Source organism: Ambystoma mexicanum, chromosome 11, assembly GCF_040938575.1.
Source record: "Ambystoma mexicanum isolate Mex_15411 chromosome 11, UKY_AmexF1_1, whole genome shotgun sequence".
Taxonomy (NCBI): domain Eukaryota; kingdom Metazoa; phylum Chordata; class Amphibia; order Caudata; family Ambystomatidae; genus Ambystoma; species Ambystoma mexicanum.
In genome coordinates, this window is record NC_090934.1 from 1,120,824,586 (window position 1) to 1,120,849,615 (window position 25,030).

Sequence of the window (25,030 nt, forward strand, 5' to 3'; positions counted from 1 at the left end):
ACATATTCTTCAATTTCCATAAGGCTATTCTATTTCTGGAGTTGTGCCATAGGAAGCCTCTGCATAGGCTCTGAAGTTTAGTGAAGAAGCGTTTTGGCAGCATGTACGGGATGTTTGCAAAGAAGTGTAATAGCCTAGGCAGCACCACCATCTTGAGCAAGGCTGCCCTCCCCACCACGGTGGGGGGCGCTTTGCTCAGAACTGCATACTATTTCTGATACCTTCCACCGCCCTCTCCGTGTTATATTTGTGTTCGTCTACGATCAAGTGGTATATATTAATCCCCAGATATCTGAATGTTCTGGTCTGCCAGGGTATCCGCATGATAGGTAAATTATCCTGTGGGGCTCCTGTGTACCTCCCCATGGGGAACATGCATGACTTTTTAGGGTTTACTGCTATGCCCGAGAGAGTAGCATAGTGCTCCATCACCTCAAGGACGTACTGCAAGTTCTCATCTGTGTAGCACAAGTATAGCAGCATATCATCCGCATACAATGATATCAGATGCGGTCCCCCTTTAGTATGTACTCCTATTTCTTCGTACTGCTGTCTTAGACAGATCACTAACGGTTCTAGTGCCAGGATATACAGCATCGGGGACCATGGGCATCCCTGTCTCGTGCCTCTGCCGAGCTGCCATTTGTCCGAAATTATCGCCCCCGTTTTGACATTGGCTATAGGGGAGCTGTATACCATTTTCACCCATCGCAGGTACCCTTGTCTCATCCCATACTCTTTCAGGGCCACCAGCATCCATGGACACCTTACTGAGTCGAAGGCTTTCACTGCGTCTATAGCTATTTCGCCCAGGTCATCCTTTACCTGTTCTATGACATGGTGTAGCCTTCTGTGGTTGTCCGTTATGCTTCTACCCGGGACGTAACCCGTTTAGTCAGGGTGCATGAGTTTGTTTATTACCTTCTTCAATCGGTTCGCCAACACTGTCGTTTGGATTTTGCTGTCCTGGTTTAGCAAGGATAGGGGTCTGTATGACCCACAATCCATACCTGGCTTGTCAGGTTTAAGGAGCGGAATGATCACCGCCTCCCTTAGGGATTCCGGGAGGCACCCCTCTCAAAAGCCTTGTTTACCATTGCCAACATTGGGGGGAGCACTTCCTGTCTATACGTTTAGTAAAATTCGCTGGGGCAGGTGTACCACCACTGTCTCTAATTCCTCTAGAATAATGGGGGTGTCCAGATTCTCCTTTTCTTACTCGCTCAATATTGGTAAACCAATGTCTTCCAGCATTTCCTGAGTCTCCTGCGCTACAGTATCTCCTATGTCTTCATAAAGGTGTTTGTAAAATAGATAGAATCGCTCGTTCACACCCTCCTGGGTATTCCAAACCTGACCCTCTTCTCCCAGTATCTCCCTGATTGCTGGTCTCGGTGTCTCATTCTTGTATAGCCATGCTAGCAGCCTCCCCAGTTTGTCTCCTCCCGCATGCTGCCTCTCGATATCTTTTTTATAGTTCAGATTACAAAGCCTCTCCCAGAGCCCCCCACACACCTGTTGTAATTGGGACACCTACTGGGCGTCCTCCTGCGTGGTGCTCCATCTTTGCATGATTCCTTCTAGTTTCCTCTCTGTCTCCTGTAGCTCCCGCTCTATGCCCCCTTGGAGCCCTTTTGATTTAGATATGGCCGCCCCTCTAACTACCACCTTAAAGGCCTCCCATAAGGTTCCTGCTGACTCCACACTCCCCGTGTTATCGAAATACACGATTATTTCTACTCTTAGGTCCTCTCGGAAAGCGGTATCCTTCAGTGCTTCGGCTCTGAGCCTCCACGTTGGAATTCTAGCTCTTTGAGGCTGGTGTCGCCAAACCAGGACCAGAGGGGAGTGATCCGATAGTATGCGCGCCTTATATTCTGAGCCCATCATTTCCCCCACCAGTTCCTGGGTGGCGAACATATAATCCAGTCTCTTGTACAGGTTGTGTGGGGCGGCATAGTGTGAGTAGTGCCTCTCGTTCGGGTGTTGCTGCCTCCATATGTCTGCTAGGCCGAAATCTCTAATCAGGGCCTGTAATGTTGTCGCTGCTGGGGTGGGTTTGTCTAATTTAGTGTCTGACCTGTCCATTCTGGGGTGCAGTGTACAATTGAAGTCCCCTCCCCATATGACTGCGCCTCCAATGTGGGGGCTGATTTTACGGTATAGCGTCTTGAAGTAGGCCACTTTATCTTGGTTGGGGCGTATGTATTTATGATGCACAGGTCTCTGTTCTCTAGCAGCCACCGCGTCACTACCATCCTCCCGTCTGGGTCTACCATGGTCTGGAGCAGTTAGAAGGGCACGTGTGGTGCCAGTAAGGTGATCACCCCTCTGGAGTAGGCTGAGTATGTTGCACCTATGGTGGTCCCTCTCCACTTTTTCTTCACCACCTCTTGTTTCTCTCTAGTGATATCCATCTCCTCTTCCTCCCCACTTGTCCTCCTATTCCCGTTAGCTTGTCCTGAGTGTGAGCTTGTTCCCTGTGCTTTATCAACATAAACCCCCCGGTCTCCCCAACTAAATGCACTGCACACATCCCCACACCCTCCCCACGCCCCTCCCCACCCTTTCCCAACTGTTGCCCAGCTCCATCCCTGGATCTCAGGCTTTCCCGCATTTGGTTCTTTACTCAGTGGTACCGATCTTAAGAACCCAGCAGGGGGTTACCAGTCTAACGGCAGCCCAACTAAACTAATAATGGGGATATAAGAACTAGCTACTCTGGTCTTCTGCAATTTGCGCTAGTTCGCCCTACCTGGGCTCCCGTGTATATGCTATCCATGTCAAATCTATCTCAGCTGGCTTCGCCCTAACTTATATTCCAGTCCGAATGTCTGGTTAAGAGGCACCTTGCAGACTGCCACCACAGTTCTACTTATCTGCTCCGTCTTCCTTCTGGTTATCTGGATCCGACGGGCAGTTCTGGGCATCCAGCCACTATCGTTTGCTCTGGGGTGTCAAAGAACAGGGCTCTATTATTGTGGTTCACCTTCAGTTTCACCGGGTACATCAGTATATATTTGTAGCCCGCCTCTCACAATCTTCTCTTCACTGACCCACAGTTCATTCGTCGCCTCTGCACCAGGAGTGTATAATCCGGGTACGCTGTGATGTTCGCGGATGCCCTTTGTATCATGCCTCCTTTACGGAAATGTTCAAGGATCTTCTCCCTATCTCCATAGTTCAGGATTTTGGCTATTATTGGTCTTGGGGGAGCACCTGGTGGTGGCCTCCTAGTTAGGGCTCTGTGCGCCCTTTCCACCGCAAAGCCTTGGGAGAGCGCCCCTCCCTCTATTTCCTGCAGCAGCATCGTCTAGACGTAGTCCATCGGGTTTGATCCCTCTGCCCCTTCCAGTAATCCCACGAGATGTATGTTATTTCTCCGGGCTCGTCCCTCCGCTTCTTCTGTTCTGTTCTCCAGGTTGCTCACCCGTTGCCTCAGGATATGAATCTCTGATGTGTGGGACGCACATGCTGCAGTGTTTGGGGCCGCTTCTTTTTCCAGATCGCCTGTGCGTTCCGCTAGCGCTCTTACATCTTGCCTAAGGAGGTTCACGTCCTCCTGGACTTCTCTGACTTTGAGCTCCAATGCTGCTTTCAGTTCCATCATTGCGGACTCCAAGTTTGGTTTCCCACGTAAGTTTCAGATCGGCGATCGCTTCCAGGATCTGCTGGTCGTTCCGTGCTGCAGTGGAGTCTGTGGAGGGGGTCTTCTCATTACTCCTAGGCCCTTCCAGCGACTGCGGGGACCTAGCAAATTTCTCCAGTGTGGGTTGTTTCGCTTTGGGCTTGGTCTGTCTGTTAGCCATCACGCTGCTGTACCAGATGTGACCATCAGTTTTACAGGGCAGTTTTGTCGTCAGCCGTGGTTCTGGGTGGGGGGGCTGCGGTTTGGCCCCCGTGTGCACTTTGTGTCGGCTTTCAAATGAGATCACCCAAGTCACCGGCTGCTGTTGCCACCGCCCATGTGGCGTACCAGCCTTTGTTTGGCCTAATTGCCGCGGCCCCCCCTTGTGCTTTAATCCTCTTGTGTCAGCTCTTTGTCGGGGACGGCAGTACTCGTTTGCTGCCGCAGTGTTTCCCTCTGGGCGAACGCCTTTGCCTTGTCCCACTCCTTCGAGGCCATGTTGGACCTCGCTGTCGCTGCTATAATTGTCCTGGTGGCTGTTGTGTGTGCCTCCTGATTGTGTACTGCGCTGTGGTTTACCTATCCAGTGCGCCCCCGTGGGGCGCCCAAGTTGCTCCCTTACTTTGCTCACCGCCAGATAGCTAGCCCTTTCATTTGGTATGTTGCCATGGGCTCCCTGCCACATTATGTCCACCGGGCACCTGGCGTTATAGTTCTGCACCCTCCTTGCTCGCTTTTCTTAACATATTGTCAGGGCCATGTATGGGGTACAGCACCTGGGCGCCGGTTGTCGCTTAATTCAAGTCTGGGTGCCGCAACCAGCAAGTCACCCGCCTGCCCCGCAGGTGTTGCAAGATCCCCTGTCCCCGCTTTGTTCTTGCGCTACCAGTGCGGTCCGCCGGCGTTCTCGTGGGCGCCCCACACCAGCTATGCCACAGGGGCTCACCGCCGGTCAATCTGCAGCGTCAATGTACGCTCCGATGCGTTGGGCGGCTGCAGTCCCGCCCACTTCCTTTGTTCCCGGCGACCTTTCTTTTGGGACTTCGTGCTCGCTCGTGTATGGTGTAGGAGCGTACCCCAACCCAGATACATGTGTCCCCAATGCGGCCCATAGTTATTGTGCCTCCTTCCGCGGCCTGGTTGACATGGCTTCAGTAGTACTGCCCTGTGTTCGGTGGCCGTCCACGCTAGGTAACTCCGTCTACGCACCTTCTGCTGCTCGGTCCGCCTTGTCCGCTAGCTCACGCTCTGTTCCTCGCACGCTCCAACGGGCTCGTAGGGCGAGTGTGGGCTCCCGTTGCTGCTATTTGCGTGCTCCTTCCTTAGGGCGCTCTGCTACAAAGAATGGGATGCGGTCCGTTCTTCTGCACATCCAGCTGCCGGGGCTCTGAATCCGGCGTCAGCTGAACCTTTCGGGCTGATTTCACCCCCATTGGGCACCTCGGCCTGTGCGTGCACCTCAATTGCTCTGTGTACGCCGCATTTCAGTGTTGTAGCGGGTGCTTTCCCTCGTAGCGCTCGGCGGGTTCACCTCTTCATCGGGCATCCCCCTCCTTTGTTCGGCAGTCGGGTCCGGCCGCCATTTTCTTCGGGGAGCTCCATCTCTCGCCCTTGCTACAGTATCCACCGTAGCTGCCTTGTAATAATCCCGATTTCGTCTGGGAAGCGATCGTTCAGCTATGCATGCGTTCTCACATCCTTAGGTGCAATTCCGATATCTTGTGCTGCAGTTTAGGTATCCATATGCCTCAGGATGATGCAAGGATCGGCGGTCCTAGACACGTCTCATGTCATGGCTGCTTAGCCACGCCCTCTTCTCTCCTATCACGCTTGATGTCACCAGAGTTGTCCGGGCCATGAAGGTCTCCTGCAAACAGGTCTCCCCGGTTCTTTCAGAACCATTAAGGACAATATTGGCTCTCTTGCCCCTGCACTTGCTGATTTCTGCAACCACTCTCTTGCTACTGGATCCTTCCCCTCCTCCCTCAAGCACTCCCTTGTTATGTTATATATATTTCTAAAGTGCAACATATACCCGGAGGTATCTTGGAGCTAGGTGAAGCAGGAAAGTAGCAGCAGTTAGGAAAAACCTAACACAGATAAGTCTTAGGGCTTGGCGGAAGGACAGATGATTGTCAACGGCACAAAGCAACACTGGGAGACTGTTCTTGTGTTTTTGCGGCAATAAGAAAGAAGGCGCGGCCACCAGTACGAGAGAGTCTGGCTCGGGGGATGAGAATCAGAAGAGCAGACTGAGAGCGCAAAGAACGAGACCGCGCATAACAAGGAAATTTGGTTTGGATGTATTCTGCGCCCTGCTTGTAGACGGTGCGGTGCACAGTACACATGGATTTAAAAAGAATGCGCTTCTCGATAGCCAGCCAATGGAGTTGTCTTAGGAGCGGGGTCATGTGGGCCTCGAAAAGGTGGATGAATAACTACCCGGGCAGCAGCATTTTGAAGCAGTTGGAGGCGGTTGGTAAGATAGCCTGGCTGACCCAAGTAGAGGGAATTGCAATAGTCTGTGGTGCGCCCTCTCCTGAAAAATCCTTCTGCAGACCCGTCTTGCCCAGCCAACTACCACCCAATATCTATCACCCCCTTCCTTGGGAAACTCTTGGAGAAGTTGGTCTTCCCACAGCTGACCCAGCACCCTGAACTTGTTGGTTGCCTACACAACCATGAATCGGGATTCATAGCATCCAGAGGCACGGAAACTGCTCTTCTGAACACCTGTGAGGGACTGCTTGCATCTCTTGACGCCAACTCTCCAGCTGTTCTCATTCTACTCGATCTCTCCTCTGCATTTCATACAGTCAACCACTCCATCCTCATAAAACGGCTGCACAATACCTTAGGTATCTCAGAACAGGCAATAGATTGGCTGACTTCCTTCCTCATTGTTCATCCATCCCAGGTTATTCTGGACTCCTTCCGCTCCCCCACCACTCTCTCCACCTGTGGCGTCCGCCAGGGCTTCAACCTTTCTCCCGGGCTCTTTAACGTCTATCTTGCTCCGCTTGCACACCTCATTTTAACCTTCTCCCCCAACTGCCAGTGTTATGCAGACGACACACAACTCTTCTTCAAACTTCCCACTGATCCTATCCTCACCTCCTCTATCATTCCCGACTGCCTATCTGCCATCCAGTCCTGGTGTACTTCCAATGATCTCTGCCTCAATGCCAGTAAGACTGAGATCCTTCCTATTGGGACTCCTGTGCCCTCTTTCTTCCCCTCACTCTGGCCATCTTCTATGGGCTCTCTCCCTTCTCCTTCATCTGTAGCCAGAAACCTTGGAGCCATCTTCGACTCCTCTGTTTCCTTCCTCACATTCAGGACCTTGCCAAGAAGGCCCACTTTCAACTCCACCTCCTCAAAGGAATTCTTCCTTTCCTCACTTTCCCCCAGAAGCTCAATGTCTCTAGAGCTATGGTTCTCTCTACGCTATAGAACCTCAATTTATATAGTATCAAGGCGCAAATTAGTAAAAAGGAGAGGGCTGCTTTTCTTCATAAACGTGGAAGTAGCTGGCCGCGTCTTGCTCGAAACTTGCTGTCGGTCGATTTTGCATCCATCGGGGATCTAACCCCAGTATATCAGGTTGCTCTCATTATTGTAAACTTTTAGCACAGATAATTATTACTTGTCAACCATTTACTTTGTGATTTTAAAATGTGCTTACAACATATGTCATTATCGGCACATGCTTGCATTTTGTCTGCAGTCTTGGTCTATGGGAAAACATATGGGATTGAGCCCATTACTTCGCACGCAGGCTATTTCAACTGTTCCTATTTTGTACAGGTATGACATTTATGGATAGCACTTTAGACTTTCCACTATCAGTGTAATGTATTTCATGTCTGACACGTTTCACATTTGGTTTCCCTCCCTACAGAATGTGTTATTGCCACTGTGTCGTGTTGTCCAAATGCTTTTTGCCAATGAGGCATTCTGCCTAATTGTGCTCCATCAATTTGTGTTATCGCTTGCACCAGAGGAATTTTGCTCATCTTTATTCTTTTCACCACATCGTTACGGTAATTACCGAGCCTCCATATACACGTTTTGCTTAATGTTATCTCACTGCATGAGAGGTGATTATGAGGGAATGGATGTGGCACAAGTGCAGATATTGAATAATTTCCTTTTATTTTGGCACTGACCCTTGTTAGGCAGAAACCTGTGCAGTTCCCTTTGGGAACACTGCAAAAGATTTAGGACTACAGGTGTTAGCAGTAAACCCACTTGGTAGCAGTCTGTACCACCCAGATTTACCTGGTAGCTGTGGCTGAGCAGGCAGACTTCCCTCAAGAAGAGTTAGGCAGTATGCAAAGTATACACAATAGGCACTCAGACACAATAGCACAAGCAAACACTGACCAGAGCTTTGGTATCAAAGTATATAATTATTTATTTAAACACACACTGTTTGAAACACTCCAGCACTCTTATTGTAAATCACTCTAAACGCAGTTACTGTTATGATATATACAACCCTTATTCCTTATCAGACAAGTCTTAGTTAACACCACTTATTTCCAGACAGAGGTGAGCGCTTAACTATAGATGGCACTCCAATAAGTTCATGAAAAAGGGAGGGAAAAAGGCAGAATATGTGAAGATACACCACTCTAAGATTTAGTAAAACTTTTAGCAAGGCAGAAGAGCAAAAGTCACTTGTGAGCCAAAGTTCATAGGCTGGGCCCACTCTTAGAGCAGAGAACAAATGCGCCCAAGATCACACAGTTACACTAGGCTCTGAAAGTCTTGCAGAGAGTTTGAAAAGAGTTTAGAGAGGCTCAGAAAAGTTTAGCCAGGGTGTCCCAGGCTAACCCAGGTTCGAAAGCCAGGGGCTAAATCTACCCCGTACAGTCGGTGGCAAAGGAAGCCAGGCGGAACACGGTACCTTAAGTGGCAAGGATCCTCCAGCGGTGGCAGTTGTTCCTGGCAGCGGGTGCAAGTCTCGGCGTCGTCCAGGGGAAGAGAAGATCTCGACTTGGAGGAAAGATGAAGGTCGTTGCACTGCCAGGGAAGAAACCAGGCGCAGAGTTTTCCGGTTAAAGGTATTACCCTTTATTTCGCTGTCGTGGTAAAACGTGGTATTCCGGTTGCCGGGGTGTTTGGCACAGGCAAGGCGGCCACGAGATGCGTCGGGAAGGCGAAAAGACGGTGAAACTGGTTATCCCCACCAGTCAAAGGAAGAAGACTCTCCGGCGGGAGATCTCCTCTGTCGTTGGGAAAAGTGGTGAGACGGTTCAGCAGGGCTCCACCGGTGGTGTCGTCGTAGCAGGTCGGCTCAGCTTCTCCCTCGTCGGATTCTTAGGTCCTGTGGCGACTTCTGAAGTTCCAGTCCCCAAAGCCCTGCTTTTATGCAGAAAACCCCCATTCACTCAGCCTAGCTGTCACTCAAACATGCTAAGTGGTGAGCCGGCCGGCTCACCACTTGGGCCAATCAGGATGGAGTGCGACTTGAGTTGCCTAGGCAACTCAGTCCAGGGTGCCTAAATCCCCCTCCACCCCTCCTAAGTACCCCAGACAGAGTGGCACCACTTTGGAAGGCTTCTGTGGAGAAGCCCGCCAAAAAGTGGAACAAAGGGCTCGACTTGGGTTGGAGTCACAGAAGAGAACACAAACGCCATTTTAGAACCGAGTTTTGGCAAAAAATACCAACCGGAGAATTAATAATAAATAAATAAACCGGCGGTATGTTCGAGGCTATCGGAATTAAATAAATAAAGATTGTAGCCTCGAACAATGGGAAAATCCCATAGAGAAATATTCGCGGTTGAATATAAAAAGTAGTATCCACTGCCACCAGCCAAAACTCGATCAGGGGGGACGGAGACGTGCCCCCTCGACTAACAGACCCCGGGGCAATCGAAATGCCTCGGCCAGTACATCCACAATATGATGGTTTGTACTGGTTCTGTTCAGAATTCAAGACTAGTAAAGTCAATGGTGACTTTACATGCCCTGGGAGACAGTAGTCAGTCCCAGGGTATGGAGTCTATACTGGGGGGTCACTATGACACCCCTGTGTTACTGCACTGAGGGTGCTGTGTAACACACATCACAAAAACACATGAAGCCCTATGGAGTAAAAGACCCCATAGCCCCTTAAACACATCTAGAGTCAAAGGAACACACTCAAATCATGTCCAAGAGTGAGGGTAAAAGAATCTCACTCTTGGCAGGAGAAAAAAATAAACCCCAAACATCCAGGAAAGCTGCTGGTGGACTCACTAGGTTGGGAAATTCAGCCTAAACAGAGAATTCTCCCTAACAACCCTCTGCAATTATTTCACCTTTCCACCCTAAGGTGATAGATGACACTTGGGAAACAAGAATTACTTTTTGACATTGTTTTTTGGCTATTTAACCAACGCAATTCAATTGTCCGCTTTTGAACATCAGCATGAGCAGCTTATTGTTTTTTCTACACTTTTCCTTTTTCTTTCATGTGCTACACACGGGATACCATACGGTTGGATACTGGCGGTGAATATGTTATAATCTGTGGTAACATTTTACTTTTATTTCATTTTTGACCAAATGGCATCTTACTCTTTTGCATCATATGCTTTATTTGTACATCTTATTTTGTGTTTTTTCACTGTTTTCTGGTTCTATCCTGTATGCAATATTTCATTATTCTGTGTTTTTGATGTTTTCCATTCTATTTTCGCATACATTATGTGCTTGTAAAAATGTGTTAATTTTGTATGTCATTATGAACAGCTCTGCCTTGAAAAGGACCCGGTGTTTTGGGTCGAAACACGTGTCGGCATTCCTGTTCCTTTCTGCACTATAAACTGTTGCATCAAGCATTTGTATCTTTGATTTCATTACCAAGCATAATTTGGACTCTGGCTCTCTCTAGACGGCATTGATCCTGCAGATCTGTGTACCCATTTAACTCATGGTTGGGCCGCGCAACATCTTTGGGGTGACACCCTCATGTTTGCTTCTCTCTAGGCTAGACTACTGCAATAGCCTCTTCCTTAATCTACCCTCTTCTTCTTTACAAACCCTCCAGCTAATCCAAAATAGGGCTGCAAGACCACTTGACACCCGTTGTCTGCACTTACCCTTGCACTTGCCACCTGCTGGCCGTACTTTTACTTTGTTATCTATTTTATTATCCCATGCACTGCACTGTCCCCTTCCCCTTCCCCTTCCCATGCACTTCCACGATCTGAATGACACCTGGCCGAGTGGATCGTTGTTTGTCTTCCCTCTGTTCCCCCTACCTTGCCTCGTTGCACCTTGAAACACTTGTGTATAGGCACGTTAAAAATGCCATATCATATCATATATCATATCCTTGGCCTCAAGCCCAGGGACTGCATCTCTCCAGCCCTAAAATCTGCCCACTGACTCCCGGTTTCTGCAATGATCAAATTCAAATCCCTCTGCATCATCCATAAGGAGGTCTGTTGCCGGGGACCGCACTATCTACAACTGGCTCTCTCTAAATACTCTCCCTCCAGATCTTTACGCTCCTTCAACACCAACTCTCTGTGTGTCAAGCGCTTTGCTAAACAGCAAGCTGGTGGATGATCGCTTTCCTCGGCAGGCTCCCTCCTTTGGAACAGTCTCCCCCTTTCTCTTCATCTTGAACCGGATTTACTCAAATTCCGGAAGCTCCTCAAGTCCTTCCTTTTCACCTCTTCGTTTCTTTCCCCCCTCCTGCTCTAAAACCAGCATAGATGCTGAGATTGGTGACCAGGGCCCTTATGCGTCCTCCTGGGTCCTGGCCTCTCACACCCAGTCGCCCTCGCCCGCCCGCTCCTAGCAATTGCCTCAGCACCCATTGGCCTATGCCACCACAGGCCTGCACTTACTTTATTGGCAGATGGCCACTCCCGCCAGTCACTTAATCAGCTACCAACTCCCTAGCACTTCCCTCTTGCTACACCTAGCACTTGCCCCCCCACTCCCTCATCCCTTCTCTCTGTACTTGCACGTTCTGAATGCTCACAAGCCCTAATAGGTCTGCATTGTTATATTTGTTTTCATTCCCATGTTCCCTCCCTGTTGCCCTGTCGGCGCTTTTGAAACACAATTTACTTGATGTATAAGCGCCTTACAGATGTACAATAAAATAAAAGGCACACTCACTCCTGCGGTCTCCCGCCGACAGGTAGTGGCCGGACTCCCGCCCCTCTCATTCCTGGCTGCCGACTCCCTTGCAGGCGGGCCAGTGGCGATCTGCATCTCCTCTTGGCACCTCTGGGCCGCACAGTGCGCCTGGCGAGATCTTTCAAATGGCACTTCGTGCAACCATCAAACCTGCCCACTGTTGCTATAAAGCAAGCCAATCCACACCCTGTCATCAAAAGGATTATAATCTGGGCCATCTCCTTCTCCAGGCTTACTCACTCACAGCTCAGGCAGCAGTGGCCCTCTTGGTTGCCAGTGCCCGCCCCCCAACTTCCTTCACCTTAATGCAGCTAAAACTGAGCTACTCTTCTTAACTCCATTCTGTCCCTCTCCCCACTCCTTTCCTCCCACTCGCCTTTCCTTCTCACCTTCAGCCTGTATTTTCGGTGTCCTTTTCGACTCTTCTCTCTCTCATTCTCCGACTACATTTCTCTTACAGCACGCAAATGTTGCTTTATTCTCTTTAATCTCCGCCAAACCCATCATATCATGCCTCTAAAATCCTAATCTCTGATTTAATTTTCTCTAGGCTTGACTATTGCTGAGCCCTCTTGATTGGCCTTCCCGCCTCCTGACTCACCCCTCTTCGCTTTATAATTCTGCTATTCATCTCCTTTTCGGTTTGCCTCCTCAGTCGTCATCTTCTTCCTCCTTACTATCTGCTTCTATCCTACCATTCCAATCACAACTCCTTTTTCACTTTCTATCGTCTTCAGATGTCTTTATGGTCTTGCGTCTTCCCACCTTTCATCTTTAGTCTCCTTCCACTCCCCTATGCGTCTTCCCCGTTCACAATTAATTTTTCATCTCATTGTCCCCAAACCTCCTTGCATGTCTTCTCTCTGTCGATCATTCTCTGTACTTGACAACTGTCACTGAAATTCTCTTCCTCATACTATCCGCTCATCTTCTACACACCACATTTTTCGGACCCGCCTCAAAGCCTAGCTTCTGTCCCGCCTATCCGACCCCTAATCATGTGACTTGAGATATTGTATTGCCATCTTTTCAATTCTGTTTGTACCGTGTTTTTCATTTTTTTTAGCACTTTGGCGACAGTGCTATAGAAAATCACAATAAATACAAATATAAAATACATACCCAAAATTTAGGGTCCTTCGAGCACTTGATGTAGTGCTGATTCGATCAGATGATGGACTGGGAATAACATGGCGTCCGGGAGACATTTTCTTAACTTCCCAGGCCAAAGATGTTGGTCTGCAAATTTAACCAAGAATTAATTACAAAAGAATTATGAATACTACATTCAAGAAATAATGGTTAATAATGGTTATCATTTCCAAACGTTTTTTACATATATCAAATTGAACTGTTCATATCCAAATGTAATTTTTCTAAGGTATTCATCGACCCTTTCAAAAAACAAAGTAAACTACAACTTTTCTGATATGAATTTGCGAAAAACTACATAAAACCTACCTACCTGAAATGGCAGTTTGAGCCCCCAAGTAGAGTAAGACCATACCTATGGTTTTAAACCACCTTTTCTCCCTGTAACTCTGCAATAAAGTTGTTGCCAGCACCACATATGACCGAGAATAGTTATGTGGGAATGAGTCAGGCAGCACCAAGCAGCCAGGCACTTCACTACAGTCGCAGGGAGAATAAAACAAAACACCTGCCCTCACTTCTGACTGGTAAGGTAAAGTTAGGAGGTCTGCAGTTTTGCTGTTATACATGAAATGTTTGCAAATATGATTGAACTTTCATTTTATGTCACCCTGCAAGTTTAATTTTTTTTTATTTAAAAGAAACATGGAGCACAAACGGTTACACTGCAGTGTTTGAGCACTGAAAAATAATAATGAATAAACGGTAGAAATTGTTGCTAAATAAAAATAACCCTCTAAAACAAAAACTACAACAGCAGTAAACCAGAAATAATAGTAAGGACATATTTTTTAAAAAACAATACCCAGAAATAAAATACAATTTCTAGTGAAAGACTGTGGACCAGAGATCAAGACGTTTTTAGACCATTCCAAAACAGAGGTAGCTGTCAGGAAAAAGGGCTGGAGCAAGAAAGGCGTGTGTAAAAACACGTAAAAACATGAAATATGGGAATACACTACAACGCCCAGCAGCACTTGGGGAAGGTTGTAGTTGTAAATTGTGCGCCCGTTGGACCAGCTGTGAATAATCAGCAACAGCATAAAATGGTCAACGGTGTACGGCAGGTGTGGCTTATTTTGTGTCGGCAGCAGGAGACAGGCGTGGCAGGACTACGGGGTGTGGCGGCTGCAGTATGCTCTATGAGGGAGCGCAGAATATCCGCAGCGGCGGCGGGTAGAAAGTGAACGCACAAACTGTTGCATCCGGGACGGCTCACAGGCCTCCCGGACATGAGATAAGTACAGGGAAGGTGTTGGAAACATTGGGCGGCGGGGGGCGGATTTGTTCATTGCTGCCAGTTACGGGCGGATCACTGCTGCGTCCGGGACGACCTGCGGGTCTCCCGGACTTAAGATAGTGGGAACAAAGAGTCTGTTAGGATTCGTTACTTATCTTCAACTGGTGATCATGATGAATATGATGCACGTCTTTTCACGTGTTCATTAATATGTGCGGGTTGGAGTTTAACCCTTTTTGAATACTGAAGGATGCTGCTGGGGGTGTAGGAGAGACTCTGCATTCCAATAGGCATATGGTGCCTTCATTATGTTTTCAAGTCCACGTTGCATGTTATGTTTATGTTCATTGCTTACACGTGCCTGATGGCCATGTGTTTGGTCTCTCATTTTGAGTGTTCACCCAGTTTTGTAGAGGTAATCTACTTACCATTTGATGTGAGTCTTGCATCCCATGAACCAGATACACATGTATTAAGGTGTATGTATATTAAGAAAGTATTCTGTTACAAGTACCCCGACACGTATTAAGAGTTGTTAAGACACAGGGAGGTATATGTAAGATCTGGTATGACTGTTACACGTACAGAGTGTTAAAAGTAGAGAAAATAGGTAGGGTTTCTTCCCTGCTGTTTCCTCTCGTCCTATCCAAACTAGGTGCTCCCTCAACCTCTTTCCGGTGTTCCTATACTCCCCTACCCATCCACAACCTCTCCCTAACTCCTCTTCCCCCCATTGGCTGCCACGTGGTGTCCTGTTTTATACCATCAGGCACCTGTGCCAACCACGGGTGGAGGGTCGACTTTCATTCGGCTTATGTGTTCGGGAGAGAGTGTCGAATTCTCTCCCCTTGTATTTGTGTAACATTGACAGTAGCTCTCCAATTTAGCGGAGAACCATGCGAAGGGACCCCTTAACAACTCATAGGGGCCCATGAAAGGGGTCTTTCCAGGATTAAAAGCGAGATAAAATCTGGATCTGCGTTTTTTTTTTCCATCGCGGAAAAGTCTGCAACGGAAAGCTTTGTATGAGAAATGTACAAAAGCTTTGTACATTTCCCATGCGAACATACATAAAAAATCCCTACAAACCCACACCCCCACCCACTCCCACAACACACCCCCACCCACACAACCACCCACACCCCCAACATACCCTCACTCTACTTACGTCTGAAGGCACGCTGAGTGCCTGCGGTGCCAGTTCCCTTTCACTCCCGTGATCAGAAACCGGCGCTGAAGGGTCCTTTTCTTTTTCTGGGCAGCTGCAGGGGTTTCCCCCGCTCACAACTGTATAGCATAGTGAGTGGGGTATTGCGGAGACACCCCCGCAGCCCTTGTTTTTTATTCTTTTCCTCAGGTGTACTGCGCGGGTGTCCCCTGCAACACCCCGCTCACTACTGCATAGCATAGTGAGCGGGGTATTGCAGGGGACACCCCTGCAGCCCTGGCTTTTTTGTTTTCTTTTTTTAATTTGGCAGGGGAATGGGGGGGTTCCCCCCCAACCCACGCCCTCTGAAGTGAGCGGGGTGTTGCGGAGGACTCCCCCCCCAACCTCAAGTCCGACCCCACCGAAACACCTAAACACATTCCACGAAAAGTTCAAACTTTTGGTAGTTAGACCTTTTCGTGGTGTGTGTTTTAGGTCTTTTGGTGGGGTCAGACTTTTATAGTCGGTAGTTTCATACAATACCTAAAATCTAGATATTTCAAGTAATTGTTTGCTGCTACAGAAGTCTTGAGAAACACCAGATCCTGGTCTGCAGCCGTTCTACTTTCGACACCAAGTAACTTACAGAAACATAATACACCACCTAATATGTAATGCAAGCAACCACAAATGTGATTGTGGCTTCCAGGCGGAGCCAGTGCAGCTGCTTCAGTACAGTGATAACTAATTGAATTTCCAAACCTCAGCCTTGCGGGAGAATAGCGCACTGCCTTAAGGGGAGCCAGAGTTTGCAGTGGCAGACCTGTACCAAAAGATTCCCTGTATCAAAACCAAAAAACAGGAAACCTTCAGCCACAGAAGGAAAATCTGAATGATACATAAAAAAATGTAATATCCCTGAAAGTCCTAAAGTGAAAGTTATCAGTGTTCATCAGAGAGTTTATGTATGGAATGATGGTGTCAGCTGGATGCTAAATAAATCCAAGGGACTTGACAGAGGAAGAAAACGATGCAGGAGCACCAGGAACCAACTTTTCTGAAGCCAGCAAAGAACAGAAATCAGATGGTTGTGGGGGGAAAACAAAAGAAACTCATTTTTTGTCATGTTCAACTTAAAGAAACGTGATGCCATTACATTCTCAATCACCAGATGACAGCATTCAAGGAAATGGATATCATCTATGGATGTAACTGGCAGATACAGTAGGGTGTTAATCAAATAATTTACTTTGGGATCACATTTCTACCAAAAAATTACAAAATCATAATTAGAAAAAAAGAAACGACTGATAAATTGATCATATAAAAACGTAAAATATAATATATAAAAACAGTAAAAAATAGTTGTCCTTTAACCTATTTTCATATTAGCACACACAGCAGAGGTGCTAACCAATCAGGTTGCTGGGACAGCGTGCTGAATCCCACGGTACAAGCCCGTATTCCGATCAGCCTCAAGGCTGCTCCCCCGGCCCACCATTTTACCCCCACCCTCCTCTCCAGTACCCGGTTCCTTCCCTCTGCGTACCGCTACCCCACTACCCTGATTTCTTTCGGTCGTAGCGTTTGCGCGGCCACGTCTCCATTTTCCCGGGCCGCGATGGAAATGGAAGAGTGGCTGTGTATGGAGCTGGGGCCCCACTTTTTAGCTCCATGGTGACCATCGTAGGTAAGTATTTTGTCCCATTAATTCAAACAAAATACATTGCTGTCAGCACCACGGATTAAAACACAGGGTGCTAATACCAATAATACCTGATCCTGCAGGCCTGTAATATGGGACGGGAAGGAGCTAACTGCTGTGCGGGGGAGGTCAAGCCTGGTATATGTAGACCCGCAGTGGCGCAGAGACAGAGGATTGAGTAGGTGAGCAGATACTATGCCCTTGGAATGTTAGGGCCAGTGGGAGACTGGATTGCCAACGAGAGGCTTACAGAGCCCTTGATTTAAGAGGCCCTTTGCAAGCCTCCACATTTGCTCTGCGTGGAGGGCAGTGGATTGGCCATTGAAAGGAGTGGACCCCAGCCGGCCTGGGGGTAATCCGAGGTGGACGGCTGTCACAGGGTGTCGGGGAGGTTGGCAGAATTAGTAGAAGAGTGGCCCCACAAACTAACTGGAGGGGAGGCCTGCACAGCGTATCCAGGCCCACCAGGAGTTCAGGAGGGACCCGAGAATGTAGAGCGCAGGGGGAACTGTCCAACCACAGGAGGGAGTGTGTGGCACGATGCTAACACTGGCCACCAAGGAGGACATCCATGGCTTTTTACAGGAGATTTGGGTGCTCAGAGGAGATATCCAGGCCTCGATCTCGGACCTGTGTGCAAGGGTGGATGTACTGGACAACCTAAAAAAAAAATCTTTATTAAAAATGTTATGGTTTATACAAACCCTTCATGAAACATTCCCTCCCTCCAATCCCAAACAATATCCATCACCTTATTATCCAAAAATCCTTTCCCATCCCTCCTTTAAACTTAATTCCATCCCTCATAAACCCAAATGAATTGCGGTCAACCGAGGGCTAGCCTGAGCCTCCAATCTCACTTAAGATCAAGTACCTCCATAAAAAATGTGGTTATTGCTAGTACCACTTACTCTTTTTCTCCCAATATAGAGCCCTCCCATCAATCATACTTCCTTTAACTCTAGGGCATCACACTCCAGGAGTAGATGTTTAGTTGTTTCCAAATATATCTTATAATACCTACACATAGAAGAGTCCACCCACTTATCTTTCCTGTACCCCAAAATGTCTTTGGTTGGCAGAATATTCAACCTCATGAACACATTCCTATGTTTATTTGAGGGGAATTTAATCAAGTACTTTGGTATTTGGTTAATAGCTCTTTGCTCCCTCTTTATAATGAGAGAGACCTTATATGCAGATCTCACATCTATGGTCTCGATCCAATCCAGTCTCGTCAGCTTTATTTTGATCCTGTTCCGGTTATTCATCAACATTTCCTCATCTAGGCCCAACTCTTCCAATACCGCTCTACATTTACATTTCCAAGCGTCTACTGTTCTATCCCTAGCTGATCCCTGGTTGTTTTGCTAATTTTTCAAGATATCTAGGACCGGGGAACAATTTTCCTATACAAGGATATCGAACTCCACTTGACCGAAGAGCTGAGGGACTGAAACCCCAGTTCAAATCTGATTAGCGACACTGAGAGGCTATTAGGGAGATCCAATACTCTCCTCCAGAAAATCCCTTCCAAGCAGTTACAAAAAGACAGAGGGATATTCAATGCTGTTTCAGCTCCATATAATAATATAGGAGTGACCTTTTGCTTATAAAAAGGTCAATGTAGGCACCAGTGTGTGCCTACCATATTTCCTCAATATTTGTTTTGTCTGGATCGCAAATCTGGTGTATTTTCGCCTCAGCTCTTCAGTCCAGGTTGTTTCTTTTACATTGTCATTTATCCTGATGACAAGATTGGTAAATGATTCCACCCGCTCGACCTTTTGCGTGCCTATTAACCATGCCAATTTGGAATTAGCCCTTCTTCTTACTCTAGTGAACATCATGATTTTTGTTTTATCCGTATGTATTCAGAGCTCATTAGCCTTAAAGTACACGTCTAAATGTGTCAGCCTCCTTTGCAGGCCTGTAGGGGTACGATCTATTACCACCAAATTATCCACGTACATTACCCAAAGGATGCTTTGCCTGTATAGTTGCAGTGGGAAAGCTCTGACGCCCTCTTGGTTTGAGAACATATCCGAGAGGAATAAGTTGAAGATGGTGGGAGCCATGGGGCAGCCTTGTTTCAATCCCCTTGCAGTTGAAATAGAGGCATAAAGTATCCCCCTGGCCGTCAACCTCACTTGTATTGATGTTCCCGAGTACAAACTCTTGATGGCATCCAATAGATCCGGCGGACCGCCCCAGTTCACCATCTTTCCACATAGTATCTCTCTATTGATACTGTCGAAGGCTTGTGCCAGATCAATGAATGCCATATAAGTACTTTGTTGAGATTCCGTAGTAGCTCTCATCTTCAAAATGTTAAGAATAAAGAGGTTCAGACTAGTGCTGACCCCTGGAACAAACCCTGCTTGCCTGATGTCAAAATGCCCCGACTCCCAGACCCATAGATTTAGATGTTTTAGGAGGATCGCCACAAATATTTTCCCTAGGGAGTCAAGGAGGGCAATGGGCCTATAATTCCGTGGGCTGTCCCTTCCCCTTTTTCCATAAATAGGGACCACTATGGCGGTCCTCCACGAAACTGGGAATTTTCTGGCTGCCAGTACTTGAGTAAACAAGATCAAACTAAAGTCTGACCATTCCCCCGGATTGTGTTTGATGATACTATTTAGTTAAGCATCCGGGCCTGCCGCCCTCGTTTGATTTAGATGTTTTATTCGATTAAGTAGGTCAACTTTATCAAATACAATTTTCCAGGGAGGCAGGCACCCCTTTTTATTGGGCCGACATCGCTGCTGACCTGTTGCAGAGAAGAGGTCCTTGAAGAACCTTATCCAAACCTGTCATGATTCCTGCCCCTTATGTCCCCAGCCCTCCAAGATGTCAGGCTGGAGCCCGGCCACGACCACCTATATGGCCCTCAAGGGCCTCTCCATCCCTCCAAAGAGCCACTTGGAGTCAGTCTTGGCGCTTGTGGCACTAGACTCACTCACTCCCATAGGATAACATTGGGGATTGGACTTGTAGTGCATTGATGGGGACAAGATGGATGCCCCCACATATTTAGGTTCCCCGAACTGCATGTGCAGTCTAGTTTTTTGGGTGTGGTTCAGCCCAGAGACACCTGGGATACCCAGAGACTATTTAAGCCACGCCCAGGCTGAGAAACATGCTTTGTGTTTTCTGCACCTGCAGCGTGACACTCACTGTGTTCGGATTGGTCTCCACTAGGCCTGCATCTTTCTTCTGCGCTCAGCTCCTGCAAGAACAAGAACACCGTTAGGAACAGCCTTACCTTGCGGCGCTTCTGCCCATCATTCATCGCTCCTTCTGTTCTGCAGGCATCTTCGGCGCTGTTATTCCCATCCCGGCATGCTGTCATTCCCATCCCGGCACGCCGCTTCCTAAGGAAAAGGGAAAAGAACAGAAAAAAGGCATTAATAAGCATTCTGCAAATCTTCGTTTATTTTTAAATACTGTACGAGCTTCAAACGCTTGCCTGAATCCCAGCCGCTCTGGGGGAACTCTGTCTCCGGAACTTCTCATCCATCTGCAAGAGGGAAAAGACATGCCAGGTTAGCGTGGAAACATCTAGAGGCATGCATACCGCGCTTACTCACCGCATTTGTTCTTCATAACCGGCATCCACGCTGAAAACGTTGCGGCACCTAAAAGACACAGGAAAAGAACTCGGTTCAATACAAATACGAAAGGGGTGTATCGCGCATCGCGCTCTCACTCACCTTCAGCGCTACTCATCTCAGCAGCATGCCGCCATCCCCGGACGCCGGCCATCATCTAAGGAAGGAAAGGAACAAAGTTAGAGAACTGTTCAAAAGACTCATTATACTGACCTGTCGAACTCTTGCCAGTGTAACTAGGCAGCAACGAGCCCGCATCAATCAACGTGCCCCTGCGCTGAAAGCAGGACGGAGAGCACACTATCCAAGAAAACAAGGTGAGCTGTGGATCAAAGTGAAGGGTTGGACCCCGGGGAAGAAGGGGTTCAAGCACACAGAGACAATAGGGAGTTAAACTCTACCAATCCTGTGTTTCAGGCCCAGTCTCCAGTCGAATAGCCTCCAGGGAAGGGTTCGAGGTCGTAAGAGGTCAGAACAGGCTTAGTGACGTCCCCGTGGATACCAGGTGAGCGTTACAAAACCTTCTCTGGCACCCAGATATCATAGTCGCCAATTGGAAGGTGGCGTTGTTATTAAGAAGGGACCAAAGATCCCAGGTATTTCTATTGGATAGTATCTTCATCATAGCTTCCGCATCGGCTTGGAACCACTGAGCCCTGGAATCCAGCAACCATTTTCTATAGCGCTGTTTCCTTTTCCTTTTTTGGCAGACTTTATCTTCAGGGTTCTGCTGTTCAATAGCCCTGATATCAATTCCCAGCTCTCTTTTCTTCAGCCTGACTTCCCAATTTGCGGTATGTAGCATCTTTTCATCCGGTTTAGACCCCCTTAATGTGTTCCTCTGGAATGCTAGCAGGACCGCAGTGTTAGACCCCCTTACTGTGTTCCTCTGGAATGCTAGCATGACTGCAGTGTACTCAACCTCTCCACTATTGTTCTGCATAATGCCTTTTAATCTGGTTGAGATTTTGGTTATCTCCTTCTGTGGGATTTCTATGCGATTACAGCCTTGATTGACCTGTAGTGGCTCGCCTAAGGGGGATAACGCTCTCTCTGTGTCACCCTTGAAGGTTAGTTTTAACATAGCATGATCACTGTTTAACATCGGTATAACCTTCAGCCCTTAGTGCTTCTTTTGACCATGTTGCTCTTCCCAGGATATACCCCTTCAACCTCCCATTTACCATTATGATGTTCCTTTCCTTCAATTTGGATACCCACAGCCTTGCTTTTGCAGAGAGTTTGTCCTTATGCATCTTTAAACCACTCACATCCAGGCATTTAATATTCAGGTCCCCACATATCACTGATGTAGTGTTATGTTCTTCCATAGCGGAATCTAATGCGTTAACCACTGAGTCAATCAAGGTCTCATCTCCTATTCCCAGAGGACTGCAGTAAACATTTAACAAAAGTAATGTCTGCAGGATCTTATTTCCCTCTCTTGCCATGGACAAGACCACCAGATGTACAAAAATGTTAACCTGTTGAATTGTAGAATTTCTCATCCCCCTCCCCTTCTCACCAGCGTTATCAAACCAGCCGATTGTCTTCCACAGCTTTTTGTCAGGGCTGGGGAGAAGCAAACATCAAAGCCCTCACAAAGCGGCTTGGAGGTCAACCAGGTTTCCTGCATGCAAATAAAGTCCAAGGGTTCCAACTCTACACCCCCCCCCATTAAACAAGTGCCTGAAACCCCTGGTATTCCAGGAATTCATAGAGGACGGATGGCTTCCTTGATTAGAGATCTGCAGGTCCCCCCCTAATGTACTAAGGCAGCGGCAAGCCAATTTCAGTCCTCCCCCGTAGAAAAGCCTCTTTCACTTTTTCGTTTTTGCTTGGGGATAATATCCTTTTCCCTCCGACAATCATCCATTCATCCAAGTAGCCCAGGAAAAGGAGCTCCATCGCCCGTGAGCTGCTGGAGCAGCTCACAAGACTTTCTCATCGCCGCAGCACCATCGAGGTATGGCAGGGCGAGGATCAGCTTTTACTGCAGCTGTCTGACAACGACACAAGAATAATCCGTTTCCACTCTGTGTGCCCTATATTTTACTAGGGTTCCACGATTCTACACTACAAAGGCAACATATTTCATTTTACCTTTATCACTGCATTTCTTGCTGATTTGCCCCTTGCAAACCGCGAGGCTTGCACTTGCCAAGATAGCCGCCACCTCCTGAATCCACCCTCTACAGTACAGGGAAGCGTCCTTGGACCCGGATTGGTTGCCTTCTTAACCAACCGAGCGCCACGGTTAGGCGCAAGCCAGCCTTCCACTAAGGCATTGCACCAAGGCATCTGACTGAGCTGACCAAGCTGTTAAGAGTGATGAGCGACCCACCTGCCGTATGTGTTGCATCGGCAGATCCCTCGCAGAAACACCGACCAGGACCAGAAATCCAGTAAGGTACATGCCGGACTGCAGAACGAATTCCCTACAGCTCCCGTAAGGTGAGACCCTTGAACTGCCCAGCACGCCCCACGTGCACCCACTAGTCCCCAGGACACCATCTGGCTATTCCGAATGAAATGCAGCAAATGATTTATTGAGGCCCCTAGTTCACCCACGCCTGTACATCTGTCAATATTGTGCATTGTACCCTTCATAGTCGCTATTGTAAAACTGTCACTATTACTAATTCTAATCTATTCTCTAGCGCGCGCATGACACCTTGTTGCTGCACGCTTAGTCTACTTACCTCTCGGCTCACACGCCACATATATCTCGCTAGATTAGCCACGTATACCGTACTCAGCCACTACTTGACGCTTTGCATATTTTTAAATTGATCTTTGTGTTGGCAACAACGTTCCAATAACTAATTAGCTTGTCTCTATCACCAGTGGCATATCCACCGCATCATTGCAAGCACGCAACGGTACCCCACCTATAAACGCTGCCAGTCCAGAAGGTTTAGGAGTATAGAGTAATTAGGCACCAGTGACTTTTCTTGTTCAATTTTGTTTGCTGGTTTAATTGCACCTGTGATTTATTCATGCCTAAACCTTAATTGCTACTTCTACTGTGTCTCATGCATAAATGGTACTAGCCCAGAAAGTATAGAGTGATTAGGCACCTATGATCTATGTATGTGTACACTCTGACTGCCAGTCTTACTGCACCTGTGACCTCAACCTATGCATGTTTAAACCTTAATTGCTACTTCTACTGTCTCATGCATAAATGCTGAGAAAGTATAGAATAACTAGACACCTATGACTTGTGCATCTTTAAAACCTTGATTGCGACAAAGTAACTTGTTTCCTCCGTCCCCACCCTGCTAAACAAAGTGTAGTAGGAGCTTCGAGCTTCCTTTTTTTACGCTCTCACCACTCCACAGCCTATCACTTAACATCCAATCAACCTAGTTCCTCTTTGACACCCCCTCCAACATGTCAGCTTGGTTTTCCCTCATCATGTTCCCGTTCCAAACGAAATACCCTGTTTGGGCAATCAATACTGGATGCATAAAAACAGCCTGAGTAAACTAGCTTGTCCCTGGCACCACCCTATTCCATGTCCCACCCCGTTCCCACCTACCTTACCACCCTTCCCAACCACAATGAACTATGCCCCTGAGTCTATTCCGAATGCCACTGCACATGCCAACAGCCTTGACCTGAACCACTATACCATCTCCTGTACTCTGGAATCTGCCGAGAGACAATGCAACCCCACTGATAAACATTCTCACCCTTTAATGGGTGAAGCAAGACACCTTCGCTTAAGGTCACAAACCATTATCCGCCCTAATCTGGCCAAATATGAACTCACACCTCCCAAACAAACTCTGTCCAGAGGGCACTCCTATTATCAAAACCCCACACCCAATCAGAAACCCAATTTACCCCCAAGTTAATGTTGCACGCAGTACCTGACCCCCCCTACTCAGCCACTGATTTCATTCAAAGGCACCCTCAAACGCCCGCTCACTAGGAGCCCATGCCATAGAAATCCATGCCCTCATTATGGAGTCTCAGCTTGACCTACTAGTAGTTACGGAATCCTGGCTCCATCAAGCTTCAGGCCCTATGCTAACACTCGCTATTCCAACAGACTACACCATTTTTAGAACAGATAGGACCCACGCACAAGGAGGAGCTGTCACCATCATAGCCAAGACTAAACTACAGCTTAGATCTTGTCCCATTGAAAACATTGTACGATATGAAACACTGCTTGTAAAATTTCCCATAAATGAAAAAACCATGATCAACTTCATAGTAATCTACAGAGTTCCTAACCCTAATAACCATCCAGAAACTAAAATTCTCTTACTACTAGCTCCATTTATAAAACCCAACACCAAATGCAGCATTTTGGGAGACCTCAACTTAGGCTTTAATGACAGCCAAGACTCCAAAGCAGAAGCACTTCACTCCTCCCTGAAGG

The 25,030-nt window shown here is 47.7% G+C and overlaps 1 protein-coding gene across 5 annotated transcripts in view; it reads right to left on the reverse strand.

Moving 5' to 3' along the window:
- The window catches only part of SCAPER (S-phase cyclin A associated protein in the ER), a 4,210,252-nt gene that overhangs the window by 3,477,044 nt on the left and 708,178 nt on the right, over positions 1-25,030 (reverse strand). For all 5 annotated transcript variants that reach the window (XM_069624455.1, XM_069624453.1, XM_069624454.1 and 2 more), the window contains exon 6: positions 12,899-13,015. In XM_069624455.1, coding sequence (XP_069480556.1) covers positions 12,899-13,015 — 117 coding nt within the window. The remainder of the gene's footprint in view (positions 1-12,898; positions 13,016-25,030) is intronic.